Source organism: Cryptomeria japonica, chromosome 6 (genome assembly GCF_030272615.1).
Source record: "Cryptomeria japonica chromosome 6, Sugi_1.0, whole genome shotgun sequence".
NCBI lineage: Eukaryota > Viridiplantae > Streptophyta > Pinopsida > Cupressales > Cupressaceae > Cryptomeria > Cryptomeria japonica.
In genome coordinates this window covers 380807302-380823303 of record NC_081410.1, presented here as the reverse complement: position 1 = coordinate 380823303, position 16002 = coordinate 380807302, and the positions used below count along the sequence as shown (strand labels likewise).

The following is a 16002-nucleotide window of genomic DNA, read 5'->3' as shown; positions in this document are numbered from 1 at the left end:
TCCTAGGCTCCCCATGGCTATATTCCTTGGGATGCTACATGACTGACCTTCCCAACTTGACAATCTGTTTCCAACACGAAGGGAAAGAAGTGGCATTGCAAGGCATTCCAAATGGAACTTCAAAGGTGGTTTCCTGCAAAAAGATGGAAAGAATTTTTAGGTAAGTTAAATTGTAACAAAATACATAGAATAGAATGACTAATATTTTAAATGGAGTTATCCTCTCTTGATAAATTTACAATTTTTATTTTTATTTTTTTTTGTAGGAAGGGTCAAGGACAATGGGCTGCACAGTGTATGATCCTTGACAAATCTACTTCCCAAGGTAGAGGGGTGCACATAGATATAGAACCCATTCTCAAAAAGCACAAAAAAATCTTCCAGGACATCCCTCCGGGTTTACCTCCCAAGAGGGGTTTCGAGCACATAATAGAACTAGAGGAGGGAGCGCAACCAGTGATCACCACTCCCTATAGACATCCCCAAAGGTTCAAAGAAGAAATAGAAAAGACTATTAATGAATTATTGGACATGGGACATATACAACCCAGTTCTAGTCCTTTTGCCTCTTCAGTGGTACTTGTTAAGAAGAAGGATGGAACAATGAGGATGTGTATAGATTACAGGGCACTTAATAAAAAAACAATAAAAAATCGGTATCCTATTCCCAGGGTGGATGAACTAATAGATGAACTTCATGGGGCTAAATACTTCTCCAAAATTGATCTAAGATCAGGATACCACCAAATCAGAATGAGAGAAGAGGACATTCCCAAGACTGCATTTAGGTGCCATTATGGACATTTCGAATTTTTGGTCCTACCTTTTGGGCTAACCAATGCCCCAGCTACATTTCAGTCTTGTATGAACCATACCTTCAGGAAGCAACTCAGAAAATTCTTGCTAATATTCTTTGATGACATCTTGATATATAGTAAAACATGGGAAGACCATCTTAAGCATATTGATGAAGTATTAGAAATTTTGGAGAAAGAGTCACTTTATGCCAAAGCATCAAAATGTGAATTTGGGCTTGAAGAAATCTTGTACTTAGGCCACAAAATCAGTGTACAGGGTATTAGTGTGGATGAGGAAAAAATCAAAGCTATTAAGGAATGGCCAAGACCCAGAACTTTAACACAACTAAGAGGATTTTTGGGATTATGTAGTTATTACCGAAGGTTTGTAAAAGGATTCTCCAAGATTGCAGCCCCCCTCACAGACCTAACCAAAAAGGGAACCTTCGTATGGTTAGAACAAGCCCAACAAGTTTTTGACGATCTCAAAATAGCAATGAGCACATGCCCAGTATTAACCGTTCCCAACTTTGGCTTGCCTTTTGAGCTACAGTGCGACGCATCAGGAGAAGGCATTGGTGCAGTCCTCATGCAAAATAAGCAACCAATTGCTTTTGAAAGAAGGAAACTCACCACAACCGAAAGACTCTATTCCATATATGACAAAGAAATGTTGGCCATCATGCATGCTTTGGCCAAATTTAGGCAATACCTTGTTTGTGGGAAATTCTTGGTTAAAACAGATCATAACAGTTTACAGTTCTTCCTAAAACAAAGGGATCTTAATGACAGGCAACAAAAATGGGTAAGCAAACTTCAGGCCTACAATTTTGATATAGAATATGTGAAGGGAAAAAACAATATAGTAGCAGATGCCCTATCTAGAAGGTCGTATTTGTGCACCATAACGAACATCACAGCAGATTGGAAACACTCCCTCATTGCTGAATACGCTAAAGATACCCATGCAAATGACATCATTGAGGGGAACATACAACTAGAAGACTACAAGGTAGTTGAAGGACTCATCCTTTACAAAAATAGAATATATCTCACACCAGGATCCAAAATGAAGGAAAAAATAATTAGAGAACACCACGACAAACCAATGGCAGGACACCCAGGATATTATAAGACATATAAACAGGTCAGGGAGAAATATTCATGGAAAGGCCTAAAAGGGGATGTATTGAAGCACGTCCAAGAGTGCATGACTTGTCAACAAAATAAAGCAGAGAAAACCCATCCTGCAGACCTACTCCAACCACTTCCGATACCAGAACAAAAATGGGAAGGAATCTCCATGGACTTCATTGTGGGCCTTCCAAAGGTTCAAGGGAAGGATTGTATTTATGTTGTGGTGGACCGACTGACGAAGTATGCCCATTTCATGGCCATCTCTACAGAGTATCGATCCCCTCAAATAGCTGAGATATTCTTAAAGAAGTGTTTAGATTACATGGACTACCTAAGAGCATTGTCAGTGACAGAGATAGCAGATTTTTGAGCATGTTTTGGCAAGAACTTTTCCGTTTAACAGGTACCGAACTAACTCCGAGTACAAGCTACCATCCTCAAACCGATGGACAAACGGAAATTGTCAATAAATGGATAGAAGGATATTTGAGGAATTATGTGACTGGTCAACAAAATGCATGGGTGAAATGGCTACACCTTGGTGAATATTGCTATAACACTACACACCACATGTCCATTGGGATGAGCCCCTTTAAAGCACTCTATAGCTATGAGCCTACCTCTTTTGGAAGTTTAGTCCTTCCAGAAAGCAGAGTACCAGGGGCTAAGGATTTTTCACAACAAAATATAGATATCCTGAATGTTCTCAAGGATAACTTACATCATGCTCAGAACCAACAGAAACTATATGCAGATCGTAATCGAACTGAACGAACGTTTGAAGTTGGAGATATGATCTTCCTACGGTTGCAACCATATAAGCAATCGTCCATCAAAACAAGTGGAGCTGAAAAACTTAAACCACGCTTTTATGGCCCCTACAAAATCATGAGAAGAATTGGTGAAGTAGCCTATGAAGTGGATCTGCCCAAGAGTAGCAGAATTCACAATGTCTTCCATGTTTCACGACTTAAGAAAGTTTTGGGACAACATACAGTACCATGTGTAGAATTGCCCCCACTTGATGATGAAGGTAAGCTCATTCTAGAATCTGAAAGGGTCCTCAATATGAGGGAAAAGAGACTGAGAAATAAGGCTATCCCTGAATATCTGATCAAGTGGAAGGGGTTACCAGAAGAGGATGCGACATGGGAAGGAGCAGAAATCTTTGAGCATCCTAATCTTAAGTTGCTTGAGGACAAGCAAATTTAGGAGGGGCGGACTGTGATAGCCCGACCAAATATGTAATAAATTTTAATATACAAATTCTAATTAAAGTTTAAATAGTGACAAATGACTATTATTAATATCCAATGTTAACGTAAATATTATTTCTCTTATCGCGCGGAATCAGGCATACGATATCAATATCGAAAGCACGATTTCTAAGTTCAAAAAGAATGTAACAATATCGCATCCACGGAAACGGTTAGGGTTTTCTTCGTTTTCGTCGCCCAAGAGGAAAGGATTTGAACCAATCGACGGGACTCCTCCATGGCACCGAATCCCTACAATCGTAACCCTACACGCAACCGTTCAGATGTATATTTACACCCTGGACTGCGAATGAAGAAAAAAAAAAAGGCACGGACGAATCACGCGGAAGTGACAGAAGATAATTGCGGGAAATCTGAGGGTATGCAGCGACAGTAAAAGGGTCATCGAGAACCAAGGTAAGTATTTCACGCCCTTCTGCGATTATCATACAAATTTGAACATACTGCAAGGTATTTACATTTGTTAAGCATTAGGCGAAAATGCATCGTAATACATTCACGCGAATTAAACTTAAAGGCAACTTTAATGAATTACAATTCACTATGCGATTTTGGATTTTTTAAATGGGCTAAAATATATATTGCATCTTCAATATATTGTAATACACATACAATTTAATTATAATTCATATAGTCTAAATAATAATAATACATATATATGTATTCCAACACGAGAAGCATCTATTATGAATGAAATTAAGTTTGTCAAAAATGGCTAAATGAATATAAATTTAATTAAGGAATTAATGACTATGGGTCAATATACCCAGGATTGAAGAAGCTGAATAAATTCATCACTATAAAGAATTAATCTCCTATATTTTCAAAATACACCAAATATCAGAATTAATGTGTAATACAAGCAAATATAAAATAAATGAATACTCACACAACGTTAATGTACAATGGTTAGACAATTAATTTAAAGATACAATAAAGCTAATTACTCACGAAGTGCATGTTAAGTTAAACATCAAAATACTATAGCAAACTCTAAATTCAATCCTAAAATCAACAACCGAATCCGTATTCTTCCAAATCCCCAAGGGAGATGGGCTGCTAGGGAGAGGCAGAGTAAATCCAGTCAAGGGGTGCCCTAAGGGTGAAGACTCCTCCTAAGTCTGGGTTGCGAGCCCTAAGGACGAGAGGATTGAGTCAAGTAATCTGGGACCTAAGAGAGAACTGGTGTCGAGCTCCCTAGGTAAGCAAGAACCTCTTCTGGGAAAAGGGACGGAATAGTTGACGAACAGGGATTGATCCTTAGAGTTGTTATTAATTTAGATTGAATTCACTTAAAATGAGATTATAACTTGTTTATTAATTGCTTATGCACAGATCCTAATTAGGGGACATTACAGAGATGGATTGTATAGCTGTTGTGAGATTCAATTAATGTGAAGTTCAAAATTTAGAAATTTGCACATCTTGTGTATCGTGTATGTTTTCATATTAATGTGCATGTGTAAAGTTATTTTTTTAAATAGAACCATGAGTATCTTCACCATGATGGTAGCATAGAATATTATTGTAGGATAGATGTTGAGATATTGCAAACTGGTTGACATGTTTTTGCAAAATCTTTTTTCATCATATCTTGAGATCTTTCATCCAATCTTGTTCTAACCTCTTCTACTTAATAGAAACAATGATTTGTGCTACATGGTTAACCTACCGTACCTACTCAAAATAGTTGCTAGCCAACATTGACCCCATCTATGGTGTGATTTTTTAGGTAATGCTTGTAGAGCTCAACTTGTTGGTAGCACAAGTCACAAATTTTACACACAAGGTCTACAATTAATAGGTTGCAAAATTAGAAGATTATCTACTTACATACTTGCAAAGAAACCTTCAAATGAAGAGAAGTAGGTTTTGGGATGTGTAAATAAACCTCAAAGAGGTGTAAACTGGAAACTATGGTGCTCGTGTAGCTTTGATTATTTACCCTTAAAAATAAATGGTCCCAATTGAGTGGGTGCCCAATTACGAAAATTGAACTTAGAGTTGCAAAAAAGTATGCCACTATGCTTAATCCTCTTAATTACGAAAATTGAACCAGGGGTTGCAAAAGAATATGCCACTTTGCTTAATCTGTATATTGGCCCTACTTCATCACCACTTTGAATTGATGAGTGACATTGTGAGTGGAAGTTGAGGTAGTCTTTGAGTTCATCAGTTTCAATTGGACTCAAATTAATAGGTTCTAAACATGATGGTCTAAATTGCTAAAGGCTCTAGCAAAGGTGGTGTTGTGCCATTTTCACACATCACAACATTTCAAATGGGGACCCCACTTGTTCACTTTTTAGGTAGATGTTTTGCTTAGATTGCTTTAGCTTAGCAATAATTTCCTCGTTTTAACCTTTGCTTGTGAGAGGGTGTCTTAGTTTTAGTCTCCGATCTCTTTCTTGTGCAACGTGTCGAGTTTTTTGGGGTTTTCATCAGATTCAGAGATATCATCAAATCAATATTTCAATGTCCCGACTAGGAAGAAAGAATAGGTCACCGTCATAGTACTGCAACTAGTGTTGGTCTTTAGGATGGTGCTAGCATGTTTGGAAGGATATTCTGATGCTACAGATGTGTTCAGCCAGGTTAATGGAGAAGAATGACACTTTTCAGGATGATTTCGGACAACTTTCTATTTTTAGAAAGTTGCTTTTTTGCTTTTTGTATTTTTTAGAAGTTACTACTGTGGAAAGGTACCATGCAAAGAAATTCCTTGAGGAAGTGTAGAAATTCCTGTTCCAAGCATGAACCCCACCTAAGGAAAAGAGAAAAATCCACTTGAGATCGAATTTCCCAAGTTAGAGGCAAAGTGGACAAATCCACTTGGAGGTTGACTTTCCAAAGAGAAAAATCCACTTAGAGGTCGATTTTCCCAAGTAGAGGCAAGCAAATGTTTGTAAGTCCTTGAAAATTCCTTGTGAGGTGAAATCAATTCCATCATATTTTTCCCTAAGAGTGCAAGGTAAAATGGAGTGCAAAAGAGAAAAATCCACTTAGGGGTTGAATTTCCCAAGTGAAGAGGTAATAAAAGTTAAGTGGAATAAGAGTAATTCCCTCATGAAGTTCCCATGTGGAAATAAGGTTGCAAAGGTAAAATGAATTTCATAAGGACAAATTAATCCCTATGAGGTCCGATTCTCCACTCAGAGCTAAAAATCAAATTACCTATGAGGGGTTGCATCAAATGTTGGGATAAAAGTAGGGACAAAATTTGTCCCCATACAGATCGAATTTCCACCACTCAGCAACAAGTATTCAAGACCAAACAAGTGATACAATCTTTCATAGTGCGAATTCCTCAAGGGCAAAAGTAAAGATAAATATAGGGATTAAATATCCCCTATACCAATCGTTTTTCCACCATTTCATTTGGTGGAATGAACTAAGGATATTGCAAATTCCATAGGGATAAGATCTGTCCCTATACTTACCAAATTCTTGCTCTTGCAATGATAATTAAAAAAACCTAAGCGATACACATTAAAGAATTATTATTTGCTGGTAAAATTGCATGAAAGGGGAGGAGGTCAGCTTAATTATTAAGTGCTAAACAAATGCAAATTTTAATTGCAGACAAACATAAAAGTTTTTTTAAGGCAAGTCAGCTGTAGACGAAAGTGAAGAGGTGTGATCATTGAATGGAAGACATAAGCGCTCCATCACAAATCAATTTCGAATCTGCTCAAGACAAATTCCCATCCAAGAGAAATATAAACAAGTTCGCACAAAAAGGAAGAAGATATTCACCACAGCCAGCATAAGAAAATCAGACCCAAGGATAGAAGAAATAGCGAATTTTGCTAAAGTCAGATCTGGAGCAAAGAAGGTCATATTTGGAAAGAATAAATGAGAGTTTTACAAGCAGATCTGAGTGTGTCTCTTCACCTTTTCAAGTGTTTTCAGATCTGAAACCTCATTTCCAAAATGTTTTGAGAGGACAATTTCCAGATTTTTGGAGGGTTTTAAGAAGCGAGTTTTGTGAATTATCTTGCATTTTGCTTACTTAAGGTTTCATTCATAATCGAGGTTTAAATATTCTCTGTCTTTTTCAGGTTGGATAATGTGATGTATGGAGCATACAAGGAAATGGATGAAGATGAAAGCCCTACAAGTGAAAGCTCAAGACATGAAGAGGACTCCACCAAGGTAAACAATTTCAACTCAAGGATCAATTTAAGAGACAAGTCAAATAAGACAACATCACAAATGTGAATGAGGAGGATCAACATGACAAGTCTTGGAGGAAGATAGTAACAAAGACAAATGGATGTTTACAATCTTGAGTTTCCTTCAAAAAACCAAGAATTATTGCTAGTACTCAAAGGTATTCCTTCCGGAGCAAATGGCGTAGAACCATCGAGAAAAGTCATAAATCTTGTTTTCCTGAATCAATTTCCCATCAATTAGTGTTTGCTTCGGAACTCTCATTAAAGCCTTGAGTCACATAATGGTTAAGTCTTGATAAATGTGAACATCTTCCCACAGACCTTCCGCTACCTCCAATCTGTTTAGAAGAGCAACAAATCTGGAATGAAGACGAGCTAAGTCTTCATTGAACTTTCTAGTTGCAGTAAAGACGTCTTCCACCCATTCCCTAGAACTTTGGGCCATTTCTTTGATTACTTCTGTATCATCAATGACTTCCTTAGGGAGAGAGGGAGGAATGAATGAGGGATCCGCTTCTCTGAGCTGCCGCTTGAGACTTCTAATGTATTCACATAAGGCCCTATTTTCTTCCTTCAGCCTTTTACATTTTGCCTTTGTTTTTTGCATCTTTTCTCTCATGGCCAAGGAAGACCCCTCGAAGTCTTCTATCACTTGCCCAGTAGAAGCATGACCTAGATCAACTTGTCTAATTACATAATCTTCCGGCCTAATCTCATTCCTGTCCTTATCTACTGTAGGCCCAGCTATATGCAGGGTTTGGGATCCGGATTCATCCCTCACAGCCTTGGAGAATTTCTGAGGAGCCTTCTTCTCTATCGGTTGATCCATTCTTTTTAATAGCTCTTCTAACTCCCATGCGAGATCAATTTCTTTTTCCGGCTCCCTCCTTAATCTATCCATCAACCAATCAAGAGTGGGAATGGAGTGACTATGAATTTCCATCTTCTCGTGCTCCTGCGATACTTCATCCATTTCCCCAAGGATGGCTTCCACGAAACTATCCTGGCGGGTTTCTTCCTAATGAGGAGGAATTTCCTGTCTCTGACCTCTTGGTTGATTGGGTCTATGTGAAGCATTGACGTTGAGGATATCTTGTGCTGGAGCACTGTCAGGGATGTTGCCTGGAGGTGAATCTACTGGATTCTCCTGTGAAAACATTTCTACCCCCCGCACATTGGAAGAACTAGCTGGCGATTGCATCCTTTCTACCCTTGCTCTTTTCTGCAGTGGTTCTTCTTGCTGAATTTCCTGATGGACTTCCTGTTGGGCATTCTTCCTTTTCACTGTTCGTGGCCTTTTCGGAACATTCCTTTCTTTTCCTGGAGCAGCCTCCTTTTGTTGAACTTCTCCTTCTTCACCTTGGGCTTGTGAAGATCCTCCCATAGCCTCAGTGTGGGAATCAAGATTTCCCATTAATTGGAAAGTCAAGTGGACATTTCCCTCTTTCAGCCTTATATGCCAATCAACCCAACGTTTAGTAAATTTCAGAATTGGTCTAACCAAAATATCCAAATCATCAATTTTGGGCTCTGTCCAATCTAGAAGCAGAATGGGTTGATCTTTCACCTTTTCAAATTCAGGTTGCACTAAGTCCGAATCGTCCTTCACTTGATCCAGCACCTGCATTACTTCACCTATTCTGATTGTTTGCAAGGGCAGCCTAGAAAACATCTTCCTTTTGACATCAAAATCATCCCTTGCATCTTCCCAGTAATCTTCTAGGCGAAACTTGTGTAAAAATTTCACTCCAACAACCTTTTTGATCTTACGATAAGGATCATAGTGAGACCTAGTGGTGTAATATGCCAAGTGGTAAAATGCCAATTCTTCAGTTGCCTTCTTAGCTGCCACCAGGTTCAGGCATACTTCCACATAGTCCTCGAGGATGATTGGGAATTCAATAGACAACTTCTTTTTCTTCTTCTGGATTTGGTCATAAGCTGTCAACTGCTCATAAGTTCTAGCAGTATCAGTTTGTCGGATGGATACTGTGGCAGTTTATATTGTTGGAAATCGAAACCCTATGTCTTGATATATGTGAATTTTGGAAATTATAGGAATGTGGCTCCAAATTTCTGAACCAATGCCCTAGCTTGTGGCGACATTCTCGTGTGGAGTTCATTCGGCATGAATCTGGTCAGGTACATAGTGAAAGTGTCATTCGCCAGCTTGAAAGAATTAGCATTGTAGAGGTGCAACTGCCGATAATTCTCATGAACCTTCAGCTGTGCTGGTCTGCAGCCCATAATCCTTTTCCAGGCAGACCATCAAAACCTCCCATCCTTGCAAGCATGTAAATTACATAGGAGCTCATGTAGAAGGACTGGGACTTCTTTTCTTTCAAATCCTTCTGTTGTTCATGGACATAGTGGTTGATTAACTTTGTCTAGTCCACTAACCCATTGGAATTCATAACCTCACCGATGTAGAAAAACATCCATGGCTCAAAGTTAATGGTATGTGGACACCCCATTATCCTGCTCAGCATCATTATCAGGTCCACATATTCCTGTTTGAATTCGAAGATAGTGAGTATCTTTGGCAGTTTGGAGATGTGCGGTCTAGGCCTCAACAACTAATGCTTGTTGATAGTCTCCGCACATCTGTCAGGACCTGCATCATATATTGCCTTAGCTCCATTCACAGTTCGATAAGTCATCGAATGATGTGAAGGAATTCCAAAGGCTTCACCAATTGATTCCGGAGTCAAAGTGGCTAATAGCTTGCCACTTGATGTTGAAATTGTCCTCCTTTCTAGATTGTAGTGTTTTGCACATTCCAGAATCAAATTTCGACATTGAATAGAAGGGGGAAATCTTGCGGTCTCAACAATTCCACTTCTGACAATCTTGGCAACTGTGGGAGATGGACTATGCCCTACTGTTTTGAACATCCGGATCCTGAAAGCAGCCAAGTTAAATGTTCCTAAATTCGTATCATTGATCTCCTTCCATTTGGACACCATCTTGGATTCCAGAAGGAATCCCTTCAACTCTGCTTTTATCTGTGCTTGTCTGGTGATGGTAGCCGCCTTGCTTGATTCTGCCATCCTGGAAAAGCTCCTTGAAAATGATAAAAAATTCTCAAGTATTACTTTCTTCACCTCTTCTCCAACTCTTCTTTCTTCAAACTCGCACGTGAGAAATGAAATGTATCTTCATGCTTCTATAGAGTTTCTCTTACATGCTGCTAAGTTAGGAGGAATTAAATTTGGCAATTGCATTTATTATGCGTCATACTTTCCCATTCACCACGCCATGCAAATGGAACCTTCCTTGTAGTTGAGTTCCAAAATGGAACTTTCTCTTATTGTGTTGAGTTGTGCATCATACTTAGAATAATCCCTCACAACTCATTAATTTCTTTTTCAAATTTTGGAGTTAAATTAGAAAATTCCTTTAGGATTCACCTAATTCATTCACTTGGCTTGACTTTCCTTGCCTTGGAGGGATTTTTTCATGCTTTTCAACCACCTCCTATTTTTTAGGAATTATCCTAATATTTAGGACCCGGGTCTAGGAGAGAGAGAAATCTCTCATGAGTCCAAATCTGCCAAAATTTTCAAATTTTGATGAGATTTGGTGCCTAAAAATGGAAATTTTAAAATTTTCCCGAGGGGATTTCTTGCTTTTCATTCCATTCTTGACCTTCAAATTCCCCTTCACCTTGAAAAATTCTTCTTCATTCCTGACTTGGGTGAGGAATTCATTCTGTGTAACATTATCCATGAGCTTGCAAGTTTGGCACCTTTCCTTCTTCTAGGGCATTATTCATCATTGAAGGAGGAATTTTATCATTTTGCAATCTTCCTTTATCACCTCTATTTGGTGCCTTCATCACTGGGCACTATTGTCATTAAGGCATGAAATTCATGATTTTTGGTTTTCTCCATGGAATGAGAACTTTAGCGCCCTCCTAACTACCTTGGGCGGATTTTTTCATTGAAGGAGGAATTTTAACATTTTCAAAGATTCCTTGAACACCCCCATTTGGCGCCTTCCTTCATCATTGGGCGTTGTTTTTCAAAAGGCATGGAATTCTTGACTTACACCATTTTCCATGTATCATCAATATTGGCGCCCTATCCAAGACTAGGGCGGAATTTTCACTAAGGCAAGGAAATTTCATTTTTTCACATTCTCCATGACCTGCTCCTTTTGGCGCCCTTTCCACCTCTTGGACGCTATTGCACCCTAGTGATGGAATATTACAATTTTTTCATCTTTCCAAGGCAATAGGGATTTGGCGCCTTGGATTCTTCTTTGGGCACTAAATGCATATTGGGATGGAATTTCACAAATTTCAACTTTTCCACAGGCACCCCAATTTGGCGCCCTTCATCATTCCTAGGTGTTGATTCCATGCAATGGAGGAAATCCTCGTTTCTTCTTCCTTCCCTGCTCTGATGGATTTGGTGCCCTACTTGGGGAATGGGCTTGGATTTCACTTAGCCAAGGAATTTCACCTATTCCTTTCCACACTTGGCCAATTTGATCATTCTCAGAATGAAATGCCATTTTAGGAGAATTGAAGAAATTTCGAGGACTTAGATGATTTTTTGAGCTTTCCATTTTAGGAATGGATGCCAACACTTAGCCGCTTTTGATTGATCTTGTCTTCTTTTGACTTTCTGGATTTGGACAGATTCTTCAAGAACACTCAGTCTTCATTGTCTGCCTGCAGGGACCTATCACAAATGAACTTTCCAAAAATAGAAACTCTTCAAAATGTTAGAGTTAGAGCCCAAAACAGGATGCAGGATGACATACTATAAATAGAAACTTACTGAAAATAGAAATTGCTAAAAATAGTAAGTTTGATTTTTGGCAAAATGAAGACATTCTGAGACGCAGAAAAATCCCTAAAAAATATGAACTTTTTAAAAATAGAAAGTTGCTCAGAATCCGCTCAAATTTTACTGGGAGGTTCTTTGAAAGATCATGATTTCAGTTCTACCTTCAGTTTTTCCAAAACCCTTAAAGAAACCCCTAAATCTAGGACTGAAGGCAGCAACCCTAAAACTGACAAAATGAGCCCTAGACTCAAATTAGCTCAAACGAAAAGCAGACTTGACCAATTCAACCCCCAAACACTTACAAAGCAGAGAGACCAGAGAGATTTCCACCAAAAGGCCCAAAAAACCAAAACCAAAAGACCGAGAGGGCCTAAAAGGTAGGGGGTCCCCGTTTTGAATGGGGTGTTGTGTGATTAGGTCACAACAGTAACAAGAGTATGCCCTAGTAGACCTAGTGGTAAGATGACTAGGAAAGAGCACCTATGATGCATTTGGGTTGCATAGATGATATCATTGTGATTCTTTTTGTACTTGTTTGATTTGAAGTTCTTTCTCTGCATCATGAACATGGAAGAAAGAGGAAGCATCATTGGATGACATGGACCTGTCAATGATGTAGTTACTTGAATAGTGCTTGCTGAGTCCAACATCACATGCTACCAGTGCAGTTTGTTGCATTATTTGCATGATATGCAAAGCTTGCAGGCTGCAAAGTAAAAAAAAGTATCCCCTTGTGTAACTTAAAATGAAAACTGTGAATATTGTGAAGTAGGCTACCAGAGGTGTGAACCCAACCCTGAGGTGCTTGCGTTGCTTGGATCCATTAGAAAGCTATAATGTGCCTTTCGCAGAAGGTGTTTCACTCATTTGAAGAGAAGATCAGACAAAAGTCACATTAACATATATGACCTTTTTCAGTTTAAAATAATAAAAATAAAAATCAATGGTTCTATTTGGTGTATGTTATACACGCACTAGACCTCTGCTCTGGTGTCTTCACCAAAGATTCTTAAAAGAGAGTTGACAAATTGTTCAAGATGATTTTTTTTGGATACATGCTGGTTCCCCCGTGTGGGTAGAGTATTAATTCTTCAAAGCACCTGCCTGTCAAATCTATACTGTAACCATATCTCTATTCTTCTGGTATGCTTATATGCTTATATTGTTCAAGATGACTTCTTTTGTTGTTTGAGTCCATTATTATTGAGTTTATTTTTTATTTAGTTAAATTACAACAATCCTTACTTTGAATCGTGTTTTCTCTTCTGTTTGAATCCAATCTTAAGCAACTGCTCTGTGCAGAATGGAGTTTGTGCTTCTTATCTACTTAGTATTAGTTTATTTTTTAAAATGATGATGAAAAGATTCTTAGCAATTGTAATATAGATCACAGGTGTATGCTTCCTATCTTGAAAGGTTTTTTGCTCAAAGTTCCCCATTCCTGGATTATACAGGTCTGACTTTATGTATTATACAGAGACCTTGCATTTATTACTCTTGTTAATGGTGAAGGCATAAGTTTCAGTTTCTTTTTTGTGGACTTGCAATACTTTAGACCTATGGCCAAATGACAAAAACTGGTAAAGAGCAATTTAATCAGAATATCTGCAGCATATCAATATTATTTGTTAGTAGGCTACCTTTACTTCCCTGCTAATCTGACCAAGTGTTATAATCAAAAGATATGGCTTTTATGAGCACAGAATAATCAAATAAGATGTCTTGCAAGGCACTAATGCTTATAGCAGATAAATAGCCTTGTTTCTGATATTTCTTACATTTTGTTTTCATCAAGGATTTTTTGGTTGATCCTCAAAGGTGAATTTGCTCTTGTTTGCAGTTCCATCTGTTGAAAGAGTTGTATATAGTACGTGCTCCATTCATCAAATAGAGAATGAGGATGTTATTAGTTCTGTTATTCCTCAGGCTCGTGCTTACAATTTTGAGTTGGAAACACCATTTCCTGAATGGGCACACCGAGGTCTCCCAGTTTTTGAAGAAGGTTGTCATTTGGGCTGTTTATTTTGTTTTACCATTGTGCTTAAAACTACTATTACTAATTGATGGTGTAATGAATTGCAGCTAAGCACCTCCTGAGAACAGAGGGAGCTGGGGATATGGAGGGTTTCTTTATTGCATTATTTGTACGACAATGTGTAAAGCTTGAGCACCTGGATAGTTCTGGAGATCTGATTGAAACACGTACTTCACATTCCAAACTGGTGTCAAGTCGAAACCATAATGCTCTTATGACAAAAGAAAAGCCTGCAAAAACTCACGTAGAGGAAGATTCTATCTTGTCTTTGCCCAAATTTAATGTTTCACACCTCAAACAGAATCTTCCATCTCGAAAATTATTTTTAAAAGCAGCAAGAAACATGCACAAGAAATCAATTCTAAATGGTCTCTTGAGGAAGGGGTTTGGTACCCCCAAAATGATGCATTTATTGTACATGACAAATTATAATAAAAAGAAAAAAGAGAAAAGGAAGATGCAAAAGAAGGGAAATCTTTCCCCATGAATTTTTAGAAAATGGAGTGGGGTGGGATAAACAAAAGATAGAATTCACGTTTTCATTTTTCTGCTTGCCAAGTTTACAAACAACTACAAATCAATAGTCTTTGGTTTCGATGCCAATTTAGTAATCTATATTATCATATCTTCAGTTGAACCTTATATTATGAAAGTTGCATAAATTTGGGGTCTTTTTATGATTTCATTTCATACCTTACATGCAATTTATAAGCCAAATCTCTTTAATGTTTTTCTTAGTATATTGAAGTCATGTCTTAGATGACACTTCAACCTTGCTTATAATTAAACTTAAATGTTGGTTCAGCTTAATAATGGCATGCACATATTTTTGGTTTCAGTTGAATCTTATTTTGACAATGTATTGATATGAAGTTTAAATCATTATCCGAACATCTAATTGTAATGAGATCTAACTCCAATGGAATCAATACTTGTGTTGTAACCCATAATTGGCATGCTTGGGTTGTCTATGCTTTATTCATGTATTTATCCATGTATATAAAGTTTACGTAAGGAGTGGGTTACCTATGTCTATGAATTTTGTATGAAAAAATTTACTCAAGTTTTAGTAAGCGGAGTATATAAATTATATGATATATACAAGACTCCCTCGAGTGTCTTGGGATGAATACATACCCCAAGAACTGGGAAATAAGGGGCTCCCTTCAAATGGTCTTTGGTGGTAGGTAATGCCAAAGGAATGTGTCCTTCAAATGCAAGGGGCAAATGGTGGGTAGAGGATGTGTCCTCTTAGAAAACAATGAATAAACAAGTCATCTAAATTTTTGATATTAATATATATTGTTTACTTATAATTTGTATTTAAAACAAATTGGTTTAGATTATGGTGCTATGTTACATTGGAATTGAAGCAAAGATTCTGAAGTTAGGACTTGGAGCTCATTATAACATGGTTGTTGTCTTGCATCATTAGGTGAGGCACCAATAAGAACACCATACAAACCATCAAAATTAGACTCCAATAATCAATGGAGTGAGTCCCAACAGTGACGTTTAAATAGATGATAAGGAGTCACTGAGTGAAGCCATGGAGAATCTTCAACTTTGATTATTTAAATGGAAGAGAACCCTAATAGAAGAACTCTCAGGTAGGCTATAAGAGATTTTCCACCTAGACGTAGGTATAATGTTGCTTACATGAGGTTGTAAACCCTCACTACTATTGTAATTCAATAACAAGAGATTGAGGGCCTAAAACAACTTTGAGAGCAAGAATTAAACCTTAGGACTAGTTGTAACACAAAACCAATGACATCCAAAAGT

At 37.9% G+C, this 16002-nt stretch overlaps 1 protein-coding gene across 1 annotated transcript in view; it reads left to right on the top strand.

The window, feature by feature from the left end:
* The window catches only part of LOC131067385 (25S rRNA (cytosine-C(5))-methyltransferase NSUN5), a 246450-nt gene extending 231548 nt beyond the window's left edge, over nt 1-14902 (top strand). The window contains exons 12-13 of the mRNA XM_058002363.2: nt 14023-14184; nt 14265-14902. Coding sequence (XP_057858346.2) covers nt 14023-14184; nt 14265-14704 — 602 coding nt within the window. The 3' untranslated portion in view covers nt 14705-14902. The remainder of the gene's footprint in view (nt 1-14022; nt 14185-14264) is intronic.
* The last annotated feature ends 1100 nt before the right edge of the window (nt 14903-16002 follow it).